The sequence below is a fragment of the Sceloporus occidentalis genome, unplaced genomic scaffold, assembly GCF_023333645.1.
Source record: "Sceloporus occidentalis isolate IW3139 unplaced genomic scaffold, rSceOcc1.0.p SCAF_50, whole genome shotgun sequence".
In the NCBI taxonomy this organism is placed as follows: Eukaryota; Metazoa; Chordata; class Lepidosauria; order Squamata; family Phrynosomatidae; genus Sceloporus; species Sceloporus occidentalis.
This window is the reverse complement of record NW_028317030.1, coordinates 4,757,913-4,776,492: the sequence shown is the minus strand read 5'-3', so window position 1 is coordinate 4,776,492 and position 18,580 is coordinate 4,757,913. Positions and strand designations below refer to the sequence as shown.

The 18,580-nt window shown below is 41.1% G+C and overlaps 1 protein-coding gene across 1 annotated transcript; it reads left to right on the top strand.

Annotated features, from left to right (window-relative positions):
* Positions 1-254: 254 nt before the first annotated feature.
* Positions 255-17,556, top strand: LOC149288686 (protein FRA10AC1 homolog). The gene is made up of 14 exons (XM_089491391.1): positions 255-266; positions 1,858-1,934; positions 5,308-5,403; positions 5,490-5,535; positions 6,760-6,836; positions 7,060-7,143; positions 7,919-8,003; positions 9,153-9,198; positions 14,394-14,507; positions 15,101-15,143; positions 15,917-16,023; positions 16,455-16,493; positions 17,114-17,192; positions 17,514-17,556. Exons 1-14 carry the CDS (start codon positions 255-257, stop codon positions 17,554-17,556), a joined length of 948 nt encoding a protein of 315 aa, XP_089347517.1.
* The last annotated feature ends 1,024 nt before the right edge of the window (positions 17,557-18,580 follow it).

Below are 18,580 nucleotides of genomic sequence, written 5' to 3'. Positions count from 1 at the left end.
AAGCAGAAGCTGCAATGTTGAATAGGGGTGGAAAAGCTTGTTCTGTGACTCATGATGATGGGAGTTGTAGCCGGAACACTGTGACATATTAAATCTAAACACCGACAACCTAAACCATACCCTGAGTTATCCCCCCGCTCGCCAGAGCTCCAGGCGGAACTAAATGTTCTAGGCTGTGTTTCCAGACGGACTTTTTTCCGCGCGTACTCGGTTTGTTTTGCTGGGGAAGGAATACCGGAAGCTGGGCAGACATAATGGCTAAATATGTGAGTAAATCAATTTGTGAGTGTGTTATCGGGTGCCTGCGTGGGAACAGGTCACGGTGTGCGCGGGGACAGGTCACGGTGTGCGCGGGGACAGGTCACGGTGTGCGTGGGGACAGGTCACGGTGTGCGTGGGTGTAGCAGTGAACACAAGTGTACATAATGTTTACGTGCCTGGTTATATTTTGGACCGTATCTTACATAATCTTTGTGCAGCATTAAAAAGGGGCTTCTGTTAGCTAAGGATAATGGGAATTGTAGTTCAGAAACAACTGGAAAGCCTGCTGCTGTGTTACCTGCATGTATTTATAAGTAGCATCATTAACCTTTTAGGTGCCGGGCTAGAGAGACTGTCAGTCCTGTAACACACAGTCAATATAAATAAATACACAGATATGTCTCGCTCATCTGTTATATGTGATGGGTCCGATCGCCAACTAGCTTGGAAGGCATGAGAAAGTTTTTTGCTTAATGTGTAAAATGTCAGAATTGAGTTCCTTACATCTCTTGCTGTAAATTCTGTGATTTACGATGAGTATTTTGTATTGAATGGCGGCGGTGATACTCATCTGCTTTTCATTTACATCTCAAGCAGCTCCTAGCGTCTGCAGGACAGCGATTCGCCAGCAAATAGAAAAATATCATTAATATTAACGGATTAGTGAATTTTAGTTTTAAAAAATCCAGATGTTTACATTCTTGCGGGCTGAATCGGCTATGTTTCATGTAGAACCAATTAAAAAATGAATTGTAACATTTTTATTGCCATATTTTGGTTTATTTACTAAACGCTGAACTTCGGGGGGGGTCATCATTCCATTGGTTGCCCTGGTGATGCCAAAACAGGGTGACCGGATATCCTTATTATCAGAAGACACCTAACTGAGACTTCTGTCCGTATTTCTTCCCAGGATTGCTTCCTGACACTCTATGTCTAGAGGTAGATTTATTTCAAAAGCAACTTTTTTCTAATCCCGTTAAAGGTATACTCAATATAATGAAAAGTTGTATTTGTGTCTATGGACAAATTAAGGTATTCTTTCTACTTATTCTCTAATTTATAGGAATTATGTAAAGCATTCAAAGATCCCCAAATTGTAGTTTACGAATTCCAATCGGCTTATACCAAAATTGCCTTTTATAAATAACCTTTTTGTTTCAAGAAGGTACATATTCAGCTTCCGCGTTCAAGTTACAAAAACACCTTCAGGTCTACAGCACATAAACTCTCATTGGTGATCTTCCTATACATTATACTGGGCCAGCTTAGCCCTTTCTACATGGGGTTCTTACTGGGGTTGGCCCTTCATAATGTATAGCAATATCATGGAGTTAAAATAGTTGCAAAGTAGACCCCAACAGCTTAGTTCCCGTATCAATAACTCACAACATATCTTTTGATGCCATAAAATGTGATATAAGCACGATATAATGGTTTGCCAATAATGATAAAAAAATTGCCTTTTTTTAGTAAATAAGATTTTTTTTTAAACTTAATTCGTAACTTGGTATGTACAGAATTATTGATATTATTATTGGTACTTATCGGATACTAAAGAGTCTAATATTGTCTGATTCATCTGGCTGTCTCTAGGCTCTTGGCTTTGGGGGATATGACTCGGATTTCAGTGACGAAGAGGGAGACAAGGACAACCAGGAAGAGAAAACCAGGTATCTGTTTTTACATTTACTTTGTAGAAATAAAAGCATATAAAATTGAAATAAAATCGCATAAAAAGTTTGCGGTGAAAAGATGAAATTCCATTACTTGTTGAATTCATTCAAAATAGGTAATATTTTACGGCATGTTATTATTTCGTTCTTATTCTGATTGTCATCGTGTTATGTTGAATTCTGTTTATAGGTTTGCAGAGGTATGTATTTAGCAGCTTATGTTTGATGAGGTTTGGATGTAGATATAAAACACAGCCATACCGCGTCCCTTTTCTTCTTTAACAGGCACACTGTGAAACGTTAAAATGAATGTCAAACTTTAGATCCTAGTGGTGCTTAAAGGGACAGTTTAATGTCCCTGACAGCCCCAGTAGAGAAGAATGCTTATCATGAGCATCTCAATATAAATTAGGGTGCAAAATATAGCACAGGTAGAAGCTACAGCGCTGTGGCTGCCGTCTTCCTATGTGGTCTAAAGATTCTTTGCAGAGCTTTCTGCACATGCTCACTCTCTCTAACTATCCTAAAATGAGGAAAATTATAAGTTTCAAGTCCGGTCTTATGGTATTCGGGGCCCTCGGTACCCCTAGTCTTTCATTTGCTCACTTTCAGTGTCTGCAGAGAGCGTAGAAGCAGTCTGTTATCAGGAATCCGTGTTCTGGGATTGGCCCTTGCTAACCCTCGATAGTGGATAGAAAATAAAAATGAAGGAAACAGCTGGCACCAAAAGGTTAAAAGCCTTTTGCGTGTTTGTTTAGGAGTTTATAGCGAAGCAAATGTATCAATAATGTATAAAGTAATCTAAGTGAAATAAACATAGCTATCAGTTTAAAAGCATGCTGACAACTTGGTCAGAGTCGGCGAGCGACATATGGTATCACAACACGCAAATGTCAGTGGGGAGCCTGCCCGCTGTGCGTTTATTATAGAATGATCTGTGAAGACGGCGCAGGGATGCTGCAGATCTAAATTTTTCACTCAGCAAGACTCCATCTAGTAAATGAGCTGCCGCAGCACGATGGGGCTTTGTCCACGCGGAAAGTAATAGGTGTTGGTCTGGTGTTGTAATGGAAAGTAATAGGTGTGGGAATGAGATTAATCGATTGCAGCATGAAGGTGGAGGGAAGTCCTCACAGAGCTACATCTGAAAGCGATGAGGTGTACCGACGTCTGCCTCCTGTTATTTCACCATAATCCTCATGTCTCTAATGTCTGTATACCTACAGCAAGTAAGACGTGCCTAATCTGAATCCATAAGATTTTTCCCAAGAAATATATATAGCCGCATTAACCCGAGGGAAGTCTTTGTGTCTTTTATTGGACCAATGCAGAAATATATGTAAAATTACATAGGCTTTCAGGATCATAGGGCTCTCCTTGCCTTCCCTTAGTTGTGATAATGCTCCTTGCAAACAGAAGTATTTCTTATAAATCGATGGGATGGCTGAGAAATTCCCTGTGCCAGATGACTTTTTATTTCTGATTTGTATCTATAATCTATATTGATAAACTTACTTTAAATAGAAATATTTATTTATATATATATTTATTTTTTTTTGCGTCTTTTCTCGGGTCAGGAAATTTTCAACATGCTACACCAGTTTACCAAACCTCGGTGAGCTTTATTTGATGCGTGAATGTGTCGCTATTGGGGAATACATTAGTACAAGTACTGTGTTTTTAGAGTTGTCACCTCTTCTGGGATAAAAGAAAATCTAATTGTGTATCAGATTGTATTATTGGCCTTATTAATATGTTTACTAGCCAGTCCAGCTAGTTATAAACCTATAGCCTCTTTGGTTCTTTCTCAGGATCTACATTATCATCATCATCATGATTATCATTATTACTGTTGCTGTTTTTTTATATCATTTGAAAGTTTTCTGTTACTTTACAGATAATGTTGGCTCTGCCTTTTAAACGAAGCGTCTGTAAACACAGACACTTTAGCTAAAAGCTGCGACAATTCCCAGAAGATATGATTTGGAGTAAACTATCCCACATTGGAGGGAATACGTAGGAGATGGTGATTTGGCCGGCTTCCTGCTAATTTGGAGTTATAATACGTTTACTGAAGATGTACTACACCGTTAAGGAGCTGTGGAGACGACAGTAATCATAGCACTCAAAGGGCTTTATTCGCTAAATAGACTTGTGGTTTCAGCTCCTTAATACATTATGAAGGTCCATTTAGTGAATAAACCCCAAAGGGTTGAATTGCCTGATTTGGCCAACAGGTAGCTTCTCACCTGTTGTGGAACTACATTTCCCATGGTGCTTAGGTAATATTTCAGTGTCTTAAAAGGCTGGTTTCCCAACAAATTGATTCCAACTGTGCTTTATATACTATAGTAAAATGAAACTCGACTATACTATCCCGATGTATAGGTAGAATAAGCCTATGTAGTCGTTTCTTTGAGGGCACAGTGTGATTAGAATCGGAATACAGTAATGTGCCTTGAAGAAATTGCCCTTAATCCGTGCTTCAGCGTAGCCAAATGCTAATTAAATATCAATTGTTTGTGGATTGAGCCACAAGCCTGTTTTGTCAGACGCAAGTCTCAGAGGGTCAGGTCTCTGTAGACCGTGTAATGAGCTCTGTGGCTTGTAATGGAGCTCTGAGATGATGAAGCTCATTTCGTTTCTGCCAACAGCTTTTTTTTCTTCCAGTTTGTAGTTCCTTTTGAAGCGTTATTCAGAACAAATGGCCAAATACCAGCCGACTCCATGTCCTTTACTACCAGCGTTGCACACTTTGCGAGCAGGCGTGAGGGCCATATTTACATAACAGGATTTCCAGTTCTGAATGTATAGCCTATATCTTGTATGGCTTGTTGGTTGCATGGTGTATCTCACGTGTTTGCGGTTTATCCACTTTTATTGGGTAAAGGAATGGTGCACGAACCTGGTTAACTCATCAAACATATATATACTGTATATAAAAATATATACTGTATATATCAATAGTATGTTGGTTAAACGGCACCTATTTCTTGGACCTTGGCACCTGGGCCTGTGACGGTTTAAGTGGAAGGCCGCTGAAGATTGCCGCAAGCAGTTAGTAGGGTGTTCAACTGCTTAGCTTTGTGCTCAGGCACACAATATCACTGTTAGTGTCCTCGCTGGTCATCATGTTCTCTTCAGGAACGATGCCCTCTACCTGGATTTCCTCCATAAAATATATACTAAGTAGATCATGCCCTTTTCTTTGTGGTGTTGACCAAAGCCGATGGTAGTAAGGCTTGTCAGTATCCACGTGTGGTGGCATCTTGAAGAGGAGTGAGCTTTGGGCCATCCATGATGGACCTGCTCCATCCGATGGCATCATTTCCCAACAATGTCATAAACCACCTTGTGTCATCTCTTATAGACGTAGAAAGGATGAAGCATTGCTCAAAAAACCCTTTCAGAAAGACAAACATGGAAAGGTGGCTCACAGACAAGTCGCGGCTGATGAATGGGACAGGTAAAGTACGCTGCGTATTATTACTCTGATTCTTTCCGCAAATGTTCTACAATTCAACGAGTAACTTTATATTTTCTCTTCTACAGGCAAGAGGCACAGAACCGGAGAGTGCATTTAATTTCTATGGACGCTGTATCCTTTGGCTGGTTATCCAGCTGTAAGATAAATTAATACAATTATCACTTTGTGCCGCGCTTATTACATCTTCAGGGCACCAGCTGCGTGCGACATTTTGATGTAAAATATTTTCTTGCCGTTTAAATGCCCCTCTCTTTTAATGAAGACTAATTTGAAATAGTTCTTAAGGCGTTTTTAGGTATTTCCAGCAACTTTTCAATGTTTTTTTCTCTGCACAGGACTAGCAGGGCGTATTTGGGATGAATAAGGACATAGTATTACGTCCCTGGGAGTTAACGGGCAGCTCTGCAGAGACATAATGTTATATCCTCTGTTTTCAAGGGGTTAATCAGAATTGTACTTCTTTCAGATAACATCAGCATCTAATCAGAAACACTTATACACTATGTCCAAACAAAGCGTTCAAACCATTCTTTTCTGGCTTTTTCTTTTATATTTATTTAACTTTAAAAAAATCACGTGCTTTTATTTGTCTTTACGGCTGCACAGAAAATGTGTTATTCATTTCGTACATAGAGATGATCTCATAACCCTTTTTCTAAACAATTCTATCCAGCCCTCCCTAGTCTATAAACAGTGGGGATTACATCATAAACTGCGGGACTTACATAACCGGCGTTTGCTTTCTTTGACAATTTAATATTTTTGAGCGAAGCTTTAGCACACAGGGCTTCAAACCCGTGAACGGTAACTCTCATGGTTCTCAGCCACCATAGACAACACAACACCGTCCTACTCCTTAAAACCTAGAAACACAGGAGATAACAGGACAGAAGAAGTGATCGGTCCTTGATCTTAGTCTTGGATTCAGGATAGTGTTATGCTTGCATGTTTAAATTCCCTTGCTGTATTTCCTTCCGCCACCTCTAACGAGAGGCTGCTCCATTTATCTACCACCCTTTCATATGACTTCACACTTTCACCCTATCCGCGAGTGTGCGTTTATATCTGGATCACAGCCGCAGTGCCATTAAACAAGCAGGTGTATAGGAGCAATGCCTCAATCGGCATCATTGACAATTGATTAATTGGCGATTGATCGGTGCTGTATGGTCCGCCGTATGCCAGAGAAACTGATGCTACCATCTACTTTCTCCATATCCCTAACGTTCCCCTAACTATCTGATTCATACTATGATACTTGTTTTTAATCCTTACACAGCAGTTACAGTGATTGGCAGTCAAATTCATCAAGTTTCCTTAACCGTTATCTTTCAGTTTGCCAGACATCAGAAATTTGTTAACGACTACATTCTGTTTTACGGAGGAAAATTAGAAGACTTTAAACGGTCGAGGTAAGTCCAGGTTCTGCTCTTTTTTTTTTATTTATTTTTTTTTTCAATGATCAGCGCCGGCGCACAGAGGTCACATTTAAGGAAAAACATTATGCTGGTTTAAAAATAGGAGCTTCTGAAATGATTCCATGTGTAATAGAAGTGAAGTTGTTGCGTAGATATGTTTCCCGTTATCCCTTTTGCAACTTAACGTATATATATTTTTATTTTGCTCATGAAACAGACAAAATGATAAAACAGACTTTGATGTCATCAGAGAAAACCACAGATTCCTTTGGCAGGAGGAAGATGAAGAAGACTTGACTTGGTAAACATAGATTCTTCACGCTGATTGTTTATGTAGCCAGTACAATGCGGGGTAATTAACGAAGCAGCAATCCCAACTCGAGATAAGCCCAGGTAGATCACCCAGTAAATGAATACTAGACCCATGTCCCTAAACGTCCAGTGATATGAGGGGAAGAAACCCCAAAACCACAGAATTGAAAAAATCTCCCCATCTGCCATCTGCTCATCGTTGCAGACTTTAAAAAAAAAATATATTAATTATATTATACATTATTACAGTTGTAGCTGAGAGTCAATAAAGTCACTTTTAGGGATCTTAAGCATGATCTCTGGGGCAATAAGGGTCCTGAACATCGCTAGCAGCAAGCAACAAGTGCTTGAAACAAATATCCCCAAAACAAAATCATGAAAATAAAGCCTCGCTCCCAATTAAAGCCCTGTCTGGCTACACTTTGCTGACCCTGACTGGCCAGCCCTACTAGTCACTAATACTCCCAATACCTCCCCCAGACAACACACACACGGGTCCAGGCAATCAAAGCCACACTCGGCTCAGGGATCGTCTTTTCCGGGCATCTCCTCGCCCTGGGAGCACAAAGGAGCCACTTCTCCCCTCAACGGACTCCCTAATTGCGAGCCTTCTGGGGGTTTAAATGTCCAGCGCCTGTACCTGACGCCGGCTTCGTAACAACCCCAGAGATCCTTCGCATTAACGGTCGTTGTCTTAATGCTCGTTTTATATTTACATTGCGCAATAATCAAAGATATTCATTATAATTACGTTCTAACGATAGGGAGAAGAGACTCGCCAAGAAGTATTACGATAAACTATTTAAGGAATACTGCATAGCAGATCTTAGCCGATACAAGGAGAACAAGGTTTGTAAATTCAGCCGATAAAACCATTATTTTCTTTCATTGACTTTTTTTTTTGTTTTGTTTTTTTTTTATTTTTTTTTACAAGAAGTACAGTGAATAGAATGCCTGGTATTTTCTATACGATTATATATTTCTACAAGTTGTGCACAGACCTCTCTGCTTAAAGTTAAATCCTGTATATAAAGGCGTTAGGAAAAAACGAATGTATCCTTCCATCTACTCAACAATTACAACGCGTTCTTAAAACACGATGGGGAGGGCTGGCAGGGAGGTGCGGAACATTTCAGAGATCTATTAGTTTGAGTAAGTTGTGATTTATCGTTAATTATGAATGTAATGATTCATCTAAACATCAGCATGTAGTGAAGTGCTGTACAGCGCAGAGTAGTTTTGAGTGTGGGGGGGCGTATGTTTTCTTACTTTGTAATAGAGCTTTATTGGGAAATTCCTATTAACAGACTACTTTTCAGTTTAGTTTTTTTTTTAATTTATTTTCTTTTTTTGTAACGGTGTTCCTCAGATCTAAACATCACTTGTAAGTATTTCTTAGAAGTAGTCCTTTTTATCTCGGTGGCACTAAAATTAGATAGGATGATAAATATTTTTTGATACTGTCGCTTTAAGAAGGCATGTTTTAAAAGGGGATGTTTCATGGGGAAAAAAAATAATCTTAAATATAAACCCCAGTGCTGTATACAGTAATATAACCCCCCCCCCCCCCAGTAATGTTGGGTCAGCCTTAACAAAAACCTGATTTTATCTAATTTTGCTCTAATAATCTTCCTTTATCTGCAGACCTTGCTGTCAGTCGTGATATTTTGGGTGACTTTCCCGGCTCAAACACCACACTGATGCTTTATGGCAATGCTAATGAAGTCCATTCCTCCATAGGCTTTCATCATTCAGAGTGTCTGGCTGGGTGAATAAGACTGAGTCATTCTATTGTTCCCCACAGGCAGTATCATAAGGAGTCGGGGTGTTTATCTAGTAGATTAGGGATCAGATAACAGAGCAAGAACCTCATTCAAATGCCTGGAATGAACCTCATTCAGCTGCCTGGAATGATTATATTATGGGGCATAATCTACCTTTTCTTAGATTTTTTTGATGTTGGATCTTATGTTATTTTCTTGTGTTTTCCCGTAACAGTTTGGATTTCGATGGCGGATAGAGAAAGAAGTGATCGCAGGAAAAGGTAGGTTTTTTTAACGGTTGTACTAAAAAATTTACTGCGAAAACACAATTACAGAGGCTGTTGGCAAAAGCGATTTAATTATAGGAATATTTTTAAAAATAAGGATGTGGTTTCTCATTTTTTTTTATCTTATATTTGGATAGATTCACTTTTACGCAAACCATGTTGTAGCGCTCATTGGGAGGAAGGCTTTTTCAGTTGCTTTTGATCCAATTTTAATGGCTGCAGCTCCAGTTCTAATCTTAGTGTTTTCTTTACAGGGTGACAAGGTTTTTATATTGCCGTCATAAATACTCGCTCCGGCACACGTGTATTTCCTTTTTTAAGTAAATCAAACAAATATTGGGCTTGATCCTCATATCACGTATCCGTTCCATAGCCAATAGAATTCACTAGAGGACTTTTGCGGGCTGACCGGTAAATATGTTGTGTTTTTATATAAGCAGAAGACCGGCTTATAATATATATTACCGTGTCTGTATAGACACCGCTGTTCAAACGTTTGGGGTTGAATGTCCTTGTTTTAGAAAGAAAAGCAGATTTTGTCCTTTAAAATAACATGAAATGGATCAGAAATCCAGCGCAGACGGGGTTAATGCTGTAAATGACTATTGTAGCTGGAAACGGCTGATTTTTAACGGAATCTCTCCATAGATCGCAAATATCTCTGCAAATCAATACATCTTAAATAAAGTTAATAATAATAAAAATTATACTTTTTTACGTCGTCCCGAACTGGCACTATTTGTCAGGAGTATTGGCTTTAGGGAAAATGTTTTATAAGCTTTTGAAATCTCGTTGCCCTGTAGGTTTGTCCTCAGTCAGTTCTGCGGGAGTCCTTTACCTCCGCACTTGGTCTGTCATTTATTTTATAAGTACATATTTTAAATTGAATAGAAAGTAGTATATTTACCAGATAAATAGAAAATTGGGCTTTTATAGAGTGATGCCTGCTGCTCGTTTTACTGTAAATAGACAGCTAGGGGGTGCTGTTGCCACATGTGCCGATGATGGTAACGTGTTGGAGTATCTGTACCCGACAACTGCCTGGGAGGGTTTCCACCAATGTGTTCATTTTGTAGGGCACTGCAGCTTCAGCTCCCCAGCAGAGGTGGTAGAGGGTAATACAGTGAGGGGATTTAAACACGCATGGGATTGGCATAGGGCTCCTGAATCTGAGACAAACGACTGATTAAGGTTTGAGTCTTTAAAGTAGGAGAAACGGGCAGACTAGACAGGGGCCAAATGGGGCCGATCTGTCAACAGGTTCTATGTGAGTTTCTCCCTTAAGAAGAGCTTGGTTGGTCCTGCATAATGTATCGCAGATACTGCCCTCCGTTATCATGAACAGCCGTACTTGAAGGGTATTTGAAGGACAGTCCGCCATACGGCCAACAGATAAGCCCTGGATTAGTAAACGTTTTTTTTCCCAGAAAATCGAACTTGCGCAGCCATTCAGGGCTTTCGCAGGATTTTGATGTGTGTTTTTGTGTGAACCGGCATACGGTGAAAAGCGATATAGGCTCTGCTTGTATAGAGTTATATTCAATGCCGCTATGTATACGTTCTAATTTATACATTCTGTTCTTGCAGGTATCTTCGCAGAATAAATGAGAAAGTTTTTTTGTTTTTTAAATACATGCAATTATTAATTGGACTTTATTCTGCGAAATGCGATAATTAAATCCGGAATTTCCAATGTATTAATGTGGCGTTCCGGTCGTCATTTTCCGTGCCGGAGACGTGCTTGGCATGTGCTTGGCATGTGGTATACTCTACTGCCCGTCAGCTCCAGCGCCCGCTCAGGGTACGTTGTGGAGGGTCTTACTAAGACCCCATTCCTCCCTCACATTGATCTCAGTCGGAGCGCGTCACTGTGACCAGATGGCGGCTTCAAGCTGCCAATCAGTGGCGAGGATCTTGGAGGAGGCTGGGAGCTGCAGCTTCTAGCTAAGGTCTTTTTCATTTGTAGAGTACACGTTCCCCTTTGGTGACGTGTCTGCGACGGTAGTCTGTCGGTAGTCTGTCCCTTTAAGCCAATTCATGCCATCTATTTACCAAAATAGTCATGTAAATATAAAGTCTACTGTTATGGTCAATAGGAAGAAAAAGACGCCTCTACTTCGGCCGTTTGTACTGTTTTTTAAAAACATTCCCCATTCCTGCCGATTCAGAAACAAATATCTTTTTATTGATGGATAATAATTTTATAATTTAGGAAGATCGCGGTGGTAAACCCATCACTCACATGTTCCAATGGCCCTTTATCACTCCCATCGCTCCTGTGTTCCAATGGCCCTTTATCACTCCCATCACTCCTGTGTTCCAATGGCCCTTTATCACTCCCATCACTCCTGTGTTCCAATGGCCCTTTATCACTCCCATCACTCCTGTGTTCCAATGGCCCTTTATCACTCTCATCACTCCTGTATTCCAATGGCCCTTTATCGCTCCCATCACTCCTGTGTTCCAATGGCCCTTTATCACTCCTGTGTTCCAATGGCCCTTTATCACTCTCATCACTCCTGTATTCCAATGGCCCTTTATCGCTCCCATCACTCCTGTGTTCCAATGGCCCTTTATCACTCCCATCACTCCTGTGTTCCAATGGCCCTTTATCACTCCTGTGTTCCAATGGCCCTTTATCACTCCCATCACTCCTGTGTTCCAATGGCCCTTTATCACTCCCATCACTCCTGTGTTCCAATGGCCCTTTATCACTCCCATCACTCCTGTGTTCCAATGGCCCTTTATCACTCCCATCACTCCTGTGTTCCAATGGCCCTTTATCACTCTCATCACTCCTGTATTCCAATGGCCCTTTATCGCTCCCATCACTCCTGTGTTCCAATGGCCCTTTATCACTCCTGTGTTCCAATGGCCCTTTATCACTCTCATCACTCCTGTATTCCAATGGCCCTTTATCGCTCCCATCACTCCTGTGTTCCAATGGCCCTTTATCACTCCCATCACTCCTGTGTTCCAATGGCCCTTTATCACTCCTGTGTTCCAATGGCCCTTTATCACTCCCATCACTCCTGTGTTCCAATGGCCCTTTATCACTCCCATCACTCCTGTGTTCCAATGGCCCTTTATCGCTCCCATCACTCCTGTGTTCCAGTGGCCCTTTATCACTCCCATCACTCCTGTGTTCCAATGGCCCTTTATCGCTCCCATCACTCCTGTGTTCCAATGGCCCTTTATCGCTCCCATCACTCCTGTGTTCCAATGGCCCTTTATCGCTCCCATCACTCCTGTGTTCCAATGGGCCTTTATCACTCCCATCACTCCTGTGTTCCAATGGGCCTTTATCACTCCCATCACTCCTGCGTTCCAATGGCACATTATTTTCACTGATCCAAGTGTACGTTTAAAAGGCTAATTGCAATTATGTTACAACAAGAAATTTCCTTATTTTCCACCAAAACAGCTGCGAGACCCCAAACCTTGTATATGGGTGGCATTGTCGGGCCCCAGGGCGTTTGTAGAGTTTACCTGATGGCCGGTCTGGTCCTGGTAGAGGGTAAACATCTCCATATAAAAACCCTGAGTGTTCCCAGGTATGATCATGTCTTAAAGGTAAAGTCCTATAGAGGGCGCCAGAATTATTATATCTACTTTATCGGTGGAGGAGGCCATCTTTGGTAGTCATGTGATTCCTTCCACCTTCTCACCACACCGTGGAGATTGCTTTATGGCAGATTTTATAAAGACCTTTTATTTAGTAAGGTTTTTCACGTAGATTATTATCTTGTCTCAGATTCAGGAGCCGTATGCCAATCCCACGTATGTTTAAACCCCCTCACTGTATTAGCCTCTACCACTTCTGCTGGGATGCTCGTCCATGTATCTTCCACCCACACAGTAAATTTAAAAAACTGTTAATAAATGTAATTGATAGTCTTTCCTGGCTAGAGGTGACATGATATTAATGCGATAAGGAGACTCCATCTTGTCTTACGGCTCATCTGCAGTTGAAGCCAGAGATTTTCATTCCGAGGTAACTTTGGGAATTTTTTTTTTGTCTTTTTTTTGCACCGTTTTTCTTGATCGCGCATGACAGCGACGGCTTCCCAAGGCGACATATGTTGGGGGAGAGAAGTCTGCGGGGAGGACATTGACAAGCTGCGTGTTAGCTGCTTAGGCAGAAGCCCTTCGAGGCTAATCCCCCCCCCCCGACGCCGCAGGGAGGTTTTTCTTTCCAACACGGACCCCCGCTCACAAATTCCCTGCGTTCCCACGCTGCCATTCCCCATCGCTGGGGGGGCTATAAAAATATACAGGGAACCCCCCCCCCAAAACACTTAATTTATAACGTGTCTATTGGATGCAGCTCGCGTGCCCTGTTTATAACCGTCTATCGAGAAATAAAAACCGGATCTGCCATAATCTATGTATTTATTTAATAATTTATTCTTATTGATCTACTTTTCCGAAATGCCCAATTTTATTGGTGTCTGGAAAGATCTTGTATAGCTGGAGCCAGGGTTACCCCCCCCCCCCATGTGACCAATATGGAAATAATTACGTGTTCTTTCCTATAAAGATAAAATGTGGCCGCGGGTTCAGAACATGAAATAGACGGTTATTTACGCATCTTTATCAGCCCGAAAACGTAGAATCCGGGCCGGAATTATCCGCGATCAGGGAACGGCTTTTGGTTTCTATTGGAGCCCTCTCTGGAAGCCGTGCGGTGGCGTGCTTCTTATTTCTAATGTCCTGTTGGATATCTTTGACGGATTCATTAGGATGAGATATAATTTGCCGGCAGATCGGCCCCCATTCGGCCCCCGTCTAGTCTGCCCGTTTCTCCTGCTGTAACGACTCAAACCTTAATCAGTCGCTGGTGTCGCCTTAGATTCAGGAGCCGTATGTCTATCCCATGCATGTTTAAATCCCCTCGTGTTAACCTCTACCACTTCTGCTGGGAGGCTGTTCCACTTATCTACTACCCTCTTAGTAAAGTTTACCATTGTATATATTGTATACTATCTGCTTTTACAGCTGGTGTGCCGTGTGCCCCCATTTTTGAGGGAACAAAATTACAGTAAAACCTCGGGGGGTAACGCACACACGTGTAGTATACATGCCAAGTTTAGGGCAACTTTACGTACCGCGTCATGTTATACTGGTACACGTGTATACGGTCAGTGTTTTGGCTGTTCTGAATTTATTCTTTCTGCTAAATTCTGTAGGTCAGTTTTCCTGCGGGAACAAACGCTGCGATGAAAAAGAAGGTTTGAAGAGCTGGGAAGTAAATTTCGGTTACATTGAACACGAGGAGAAGCGGAACGCCCTCGTCAAATTAAGTAAGTTTAAGTAAACCGGCTTGTGCCGTTATCCATTTTTTATTTTAGATTTTAATATTGTGATTAAACACGAAAATATTTTTTGACGAGATAAGCATTTTCTGGCTGGCTTTCCCCTTTTTTAAGTAAAGAACATTCTTCTATGTTATGAAAGAGCCGAGGCGCATTATATCAGGCTTTATTGATGGTAGTAAAGACTTTTAGGGGGTTTTATTTACAAAACCCGAGGGAGCTTTCCCTGCAAGAACCGTGAAGTCGCCCGAGGCTGCGCATTTCACCCGGAGAAACAAATGGGGTCCAAATTCTCCTTCGTGTCGTATGGAAAGCGTTATAAATAGAATCGATTTAATATAATATAAATACTAAAATAATATAACAAATATCCGTAACAATGTCTGGACGGAGGAAAATAGGTTACAAATTCACAAATAAAACAAATAATAAAAATACAAACAAATTCCATCCCCGTCGTGCAATCATCCAGTAGCTTATGTTGGCAAAAGGAGGTAAAATGCTGTAAAAACTGTATATATACCGGTATAGATTTAAGAGCTTTTACAAACCCCCCCCCCCCTTCTCTCTTTTAAATGCAGGACTTTGTCCAGAATGTTCATACAAGCTGAATTTCCACCACCGGTAAGTTAGGATCTCAAGAGCATAATAGATGCCCCTAATCATGGGGTGATACGTTCCAAGGCGTTCCTCTTGTCATTCCAAGGCTGTCCTTTATAAAGTGTGTGCTCTAGACCATCTCGCTGAATGGAGAGTAGAGGGGAGCACAATGTTCTAGAACATCTCACTGTATGGAGAGTAGAGAAGAGCGCAATGTTCTAGAACATCTCGCTGAATGGAGAGTGGAGAAAAGCGCAATGTTCTAGAACATCTCGCTGAATGGAGAGTGGAGAAAAGCGCAATGTTCTAGAACATCTCCCTGTATGGAGAGTGGAGAAAAGCGCAATGTACTAGAACATCTCCCTGTATGGAGAGTGGAGAAAAGCGCAATGTTCTAGAACATCTCGCTGAATGGAGAGTAGAGAAGAGCACGATGTTCTAGAACATCTCGCTGTACGGAGAGTAGAGAGGAGCACAATGTTCTAGAACATCTCGCTGTACGGAGAGTAGAGAGGAGCACAATGTTCTAGAACATCTCCCTGTATGGAGAGTGGAGAAAAGCCTTTGGGGCCACTCGTTATTTTTCCTAATGTTCTAGTTCTTCAGGGATAGTCTGCGGCTCATTGGGAGAAATGGAAGCTCTTGCCTGTCCTATGTCTCAATCTAGGCATCCCGGCAGTTAGTGCGCTAAACCCCTAAAACAGAGAATTTACCCCAAAACACCTCAATTTTCCCAAACCTGCCTCACTTAATCCCAATTCTCAAACAATAAAATCTTTACTGATCCGAATTCACAGGAGGAAAGAAGTCCAGCCAAAGAAAAGGAAGCTACAGGAAGATGACGGAAAACCTTCAAGAAAGAGATCCAAAGGTTCCCAAACCCAAGAGAAGTCAAAGCGCAAAGGTATTGGCTGACAATGGAGCAATGATTTCAATTTATTTTTTGAATTATAATGACTTTCTGTAAATTATTTTATTATTCCCCTTTTTTTTTTGAAATATACAATTTTGGACCTTTCCGTTGGTCCGTTGGAGTGACCCAAAGCTACTTATCGAGGCTTCATTTGCACATTCAGAGAGTGCACCCCTTTAATTGAATGCCCTGCTCTTCTTCAGTAATTTATCTCTATATCTAATGCTCCGTTAGCACAGGAGGCTGATGGTTTGTTGACCTATGCCCTCTGTACGTGTAGCGTCTCTTCGAACTTTGTCCTGTGATTTGATAGTAACGCAATCCCTGTTTTTTGGGGCGTTTTCGGGGCATTTTGGTTGTTTTTTTTGTTTTTGTTTTTTGTTACAGGGTCTTTTGTAACAGCATTTTATTTTTCCATACAGAAACGTCTTCTGATAAACAAGAAGATTCCAGTGAAACAGGTGCAAAAAAATTCCAAGATATCCCAAATGCTTTCCATGCAAATGTGTCAATAAATATTACATTAACATGTATAAATAATATTATCCTGGCCCTTTAAACAGCAGCCGCAAAGAAAATTCAGCATGGCTGACGCTGGCGGCATTTCCTAAAAACCATTGTGTTTCACCTAAACATTATTTAGCTGCGCTGTGCACGGCTCAGAGGCCTGCTTAAAAATATAGTCTGTTCTTCTCTCAATTGTTGCAAATTGAGGGGTACATTCTTTGTTTCTAGAATATGGCAGAATTGTATTTCCTTTATATTAGGCCTGGACTAGGCTCACTGGGCACGTGCCCCATGGGCCTCTGGCTGATAGGCTACGTATGGGATGCTATCTCTAGAGTATAAAAACATAACCGCGTCTACGGCATCTGGCAGCCGCTGGCCTTAAAGTGCCGGAGCCACTTAGTCACCCCGGCTCCGGCCCGGATTCGCACTATTAAAAAGATTAATATTTAATTCCATCCACTTTCAACAATTTCAAAGCACACAGAGGTTGCGCAACACACACCTGGGGCTCTGCTTGCGTGTATTTTATACCTATAGAAGTTCCTTGTTTGTTTTTTTTTTGTCTCCCCAGATGAAAAAGACGAAGTAGACGCCAAAACAGATGCTGAGTTTTGGAAAGGCCCCCATCAGGAGGCAGAAGAAAAATCCCGGTAAGTTTCAACAAATAAGTAGTTTTTTTTATTTTTTATATCTCTTCCTAATATCAGCTTTTATACATATATTTAAAATACACGTCTTTTATTGCCCCCCTGATGCCAAGTAAGCACTTAAAGTATGTGTATTAACTCTCACACAACACGCTGTGCAAACAAGGAACAAAGAAAGGTCCTAGGTGTGGGCGAGTTATATCTCCTAGAAATTCCAACTTCCTCCTGAGTCGTGTCGGTATTTTGCTGGCCCGCCGTGGACGTGCGAAGTAAAAGGCTTTGTTTCGTGTATTAATTATAGATTTTCCCTTCTCTGTCTTGCAGCGAAGAAGAATTCGATGAGTACTTTCAAGATATGTTTCTCTGAGATGAAGCATCAGATTAAATGTATTTTTGTGTCCTTGTGTTTTCTCTCTTTTCTGTTAAATTTATTTTTTATAAAAATAATGAATGCAAAATGTAGCCTCTGGTGGCAAACTTATTGTTGCTTTAAAGGATCAGGCTATGTTGCTCTGTGATGGTACGTGCCAACTGTCACGGAATTCTAAACCCTACCGCTAGAAATGAATGCATTGGGAGCACATTTCTCTAATGCATGCGCAGTTAAACCAGTGCACCATTGGTTTTACTGGGTTTTTTTTTTTTTTCTTTTTTTCTTTACTTGCCCTACAAAGTTGCATTGAAAACCCACCAGCAAGAAAATAACGCTGGACGTTTCTCAGAGAGCAAAAGGGATATTGGAGGGAGAAGCTGAGGTTAATTCTTCTACATCTCGAAAGCTCCGTTCAAAGCCAAATCCAATATTCAGCAAGCAGCTTATGTTTATGCAACCAGTCCGAAGCTGCTTCTGCGCAGAAAATAGAAGCGCCCCCCCCCCCCCCGTTACGTTTCTTCCGTAATTACGAGTGTATAAAAAATAAAATCCAAATAATTACAGGTAGCCTCTTGGCTCCTAGTTTTGTGTTTCAATGAGTGCTATGGTGCCAGGTAATGTGAAATTATTATTATAATTATTGTTCTATTGTTGCAAAGTTCGTCACACTTAGGGACCTATTCACTAAAGCAAGAGTTTGCGTGTGAGCTGCAAGGACCAGACACCTTTCAACTAACTTCACTTTGCAACATGAAGGGCCAACCCAACGCTTGCCCTGTGTAAGGTATAGTTTAAGCACTGAGTTTAGTTATGCGTTATACAGTGTGGCTCACTTGGGGTTTTTAAGTCCTTTTATAATGAGTTACAAGGGACAGTGTTTTAACGCACCTCAGTTCATCCGCAGGGCGACAGATTGTAAGCAAATTGTTATGATACATACTATTTGTTATGTCCTGTCTACCCATTGTACAGCGCTACGGAATATGATGGCGCTGTATAAAACAATGATTATTATCAT

What these genes read in the sequence shown, in the direction of transcription:
- LOC149288686 (XM_089491391.1), top strand. An exon ending in GAAGACTTTAAACGGTCGAG is followed by an intron (nt 6,837 to 7,059) that starts GTAAGTCCAGGT and finishes CTCATGAAACAG; the next exon opens with ACAAAATGATAAAACAGACT. An exon ending in AGAAGTGATCGCAGGAAAAG is followed by an intron (nt 9,199 to 14,393) that starts GTAGGTTTTTTT and finishes TAAATTCTGTAG; the next exon opens with GTCAGTTTTCCTGCGGGAAC.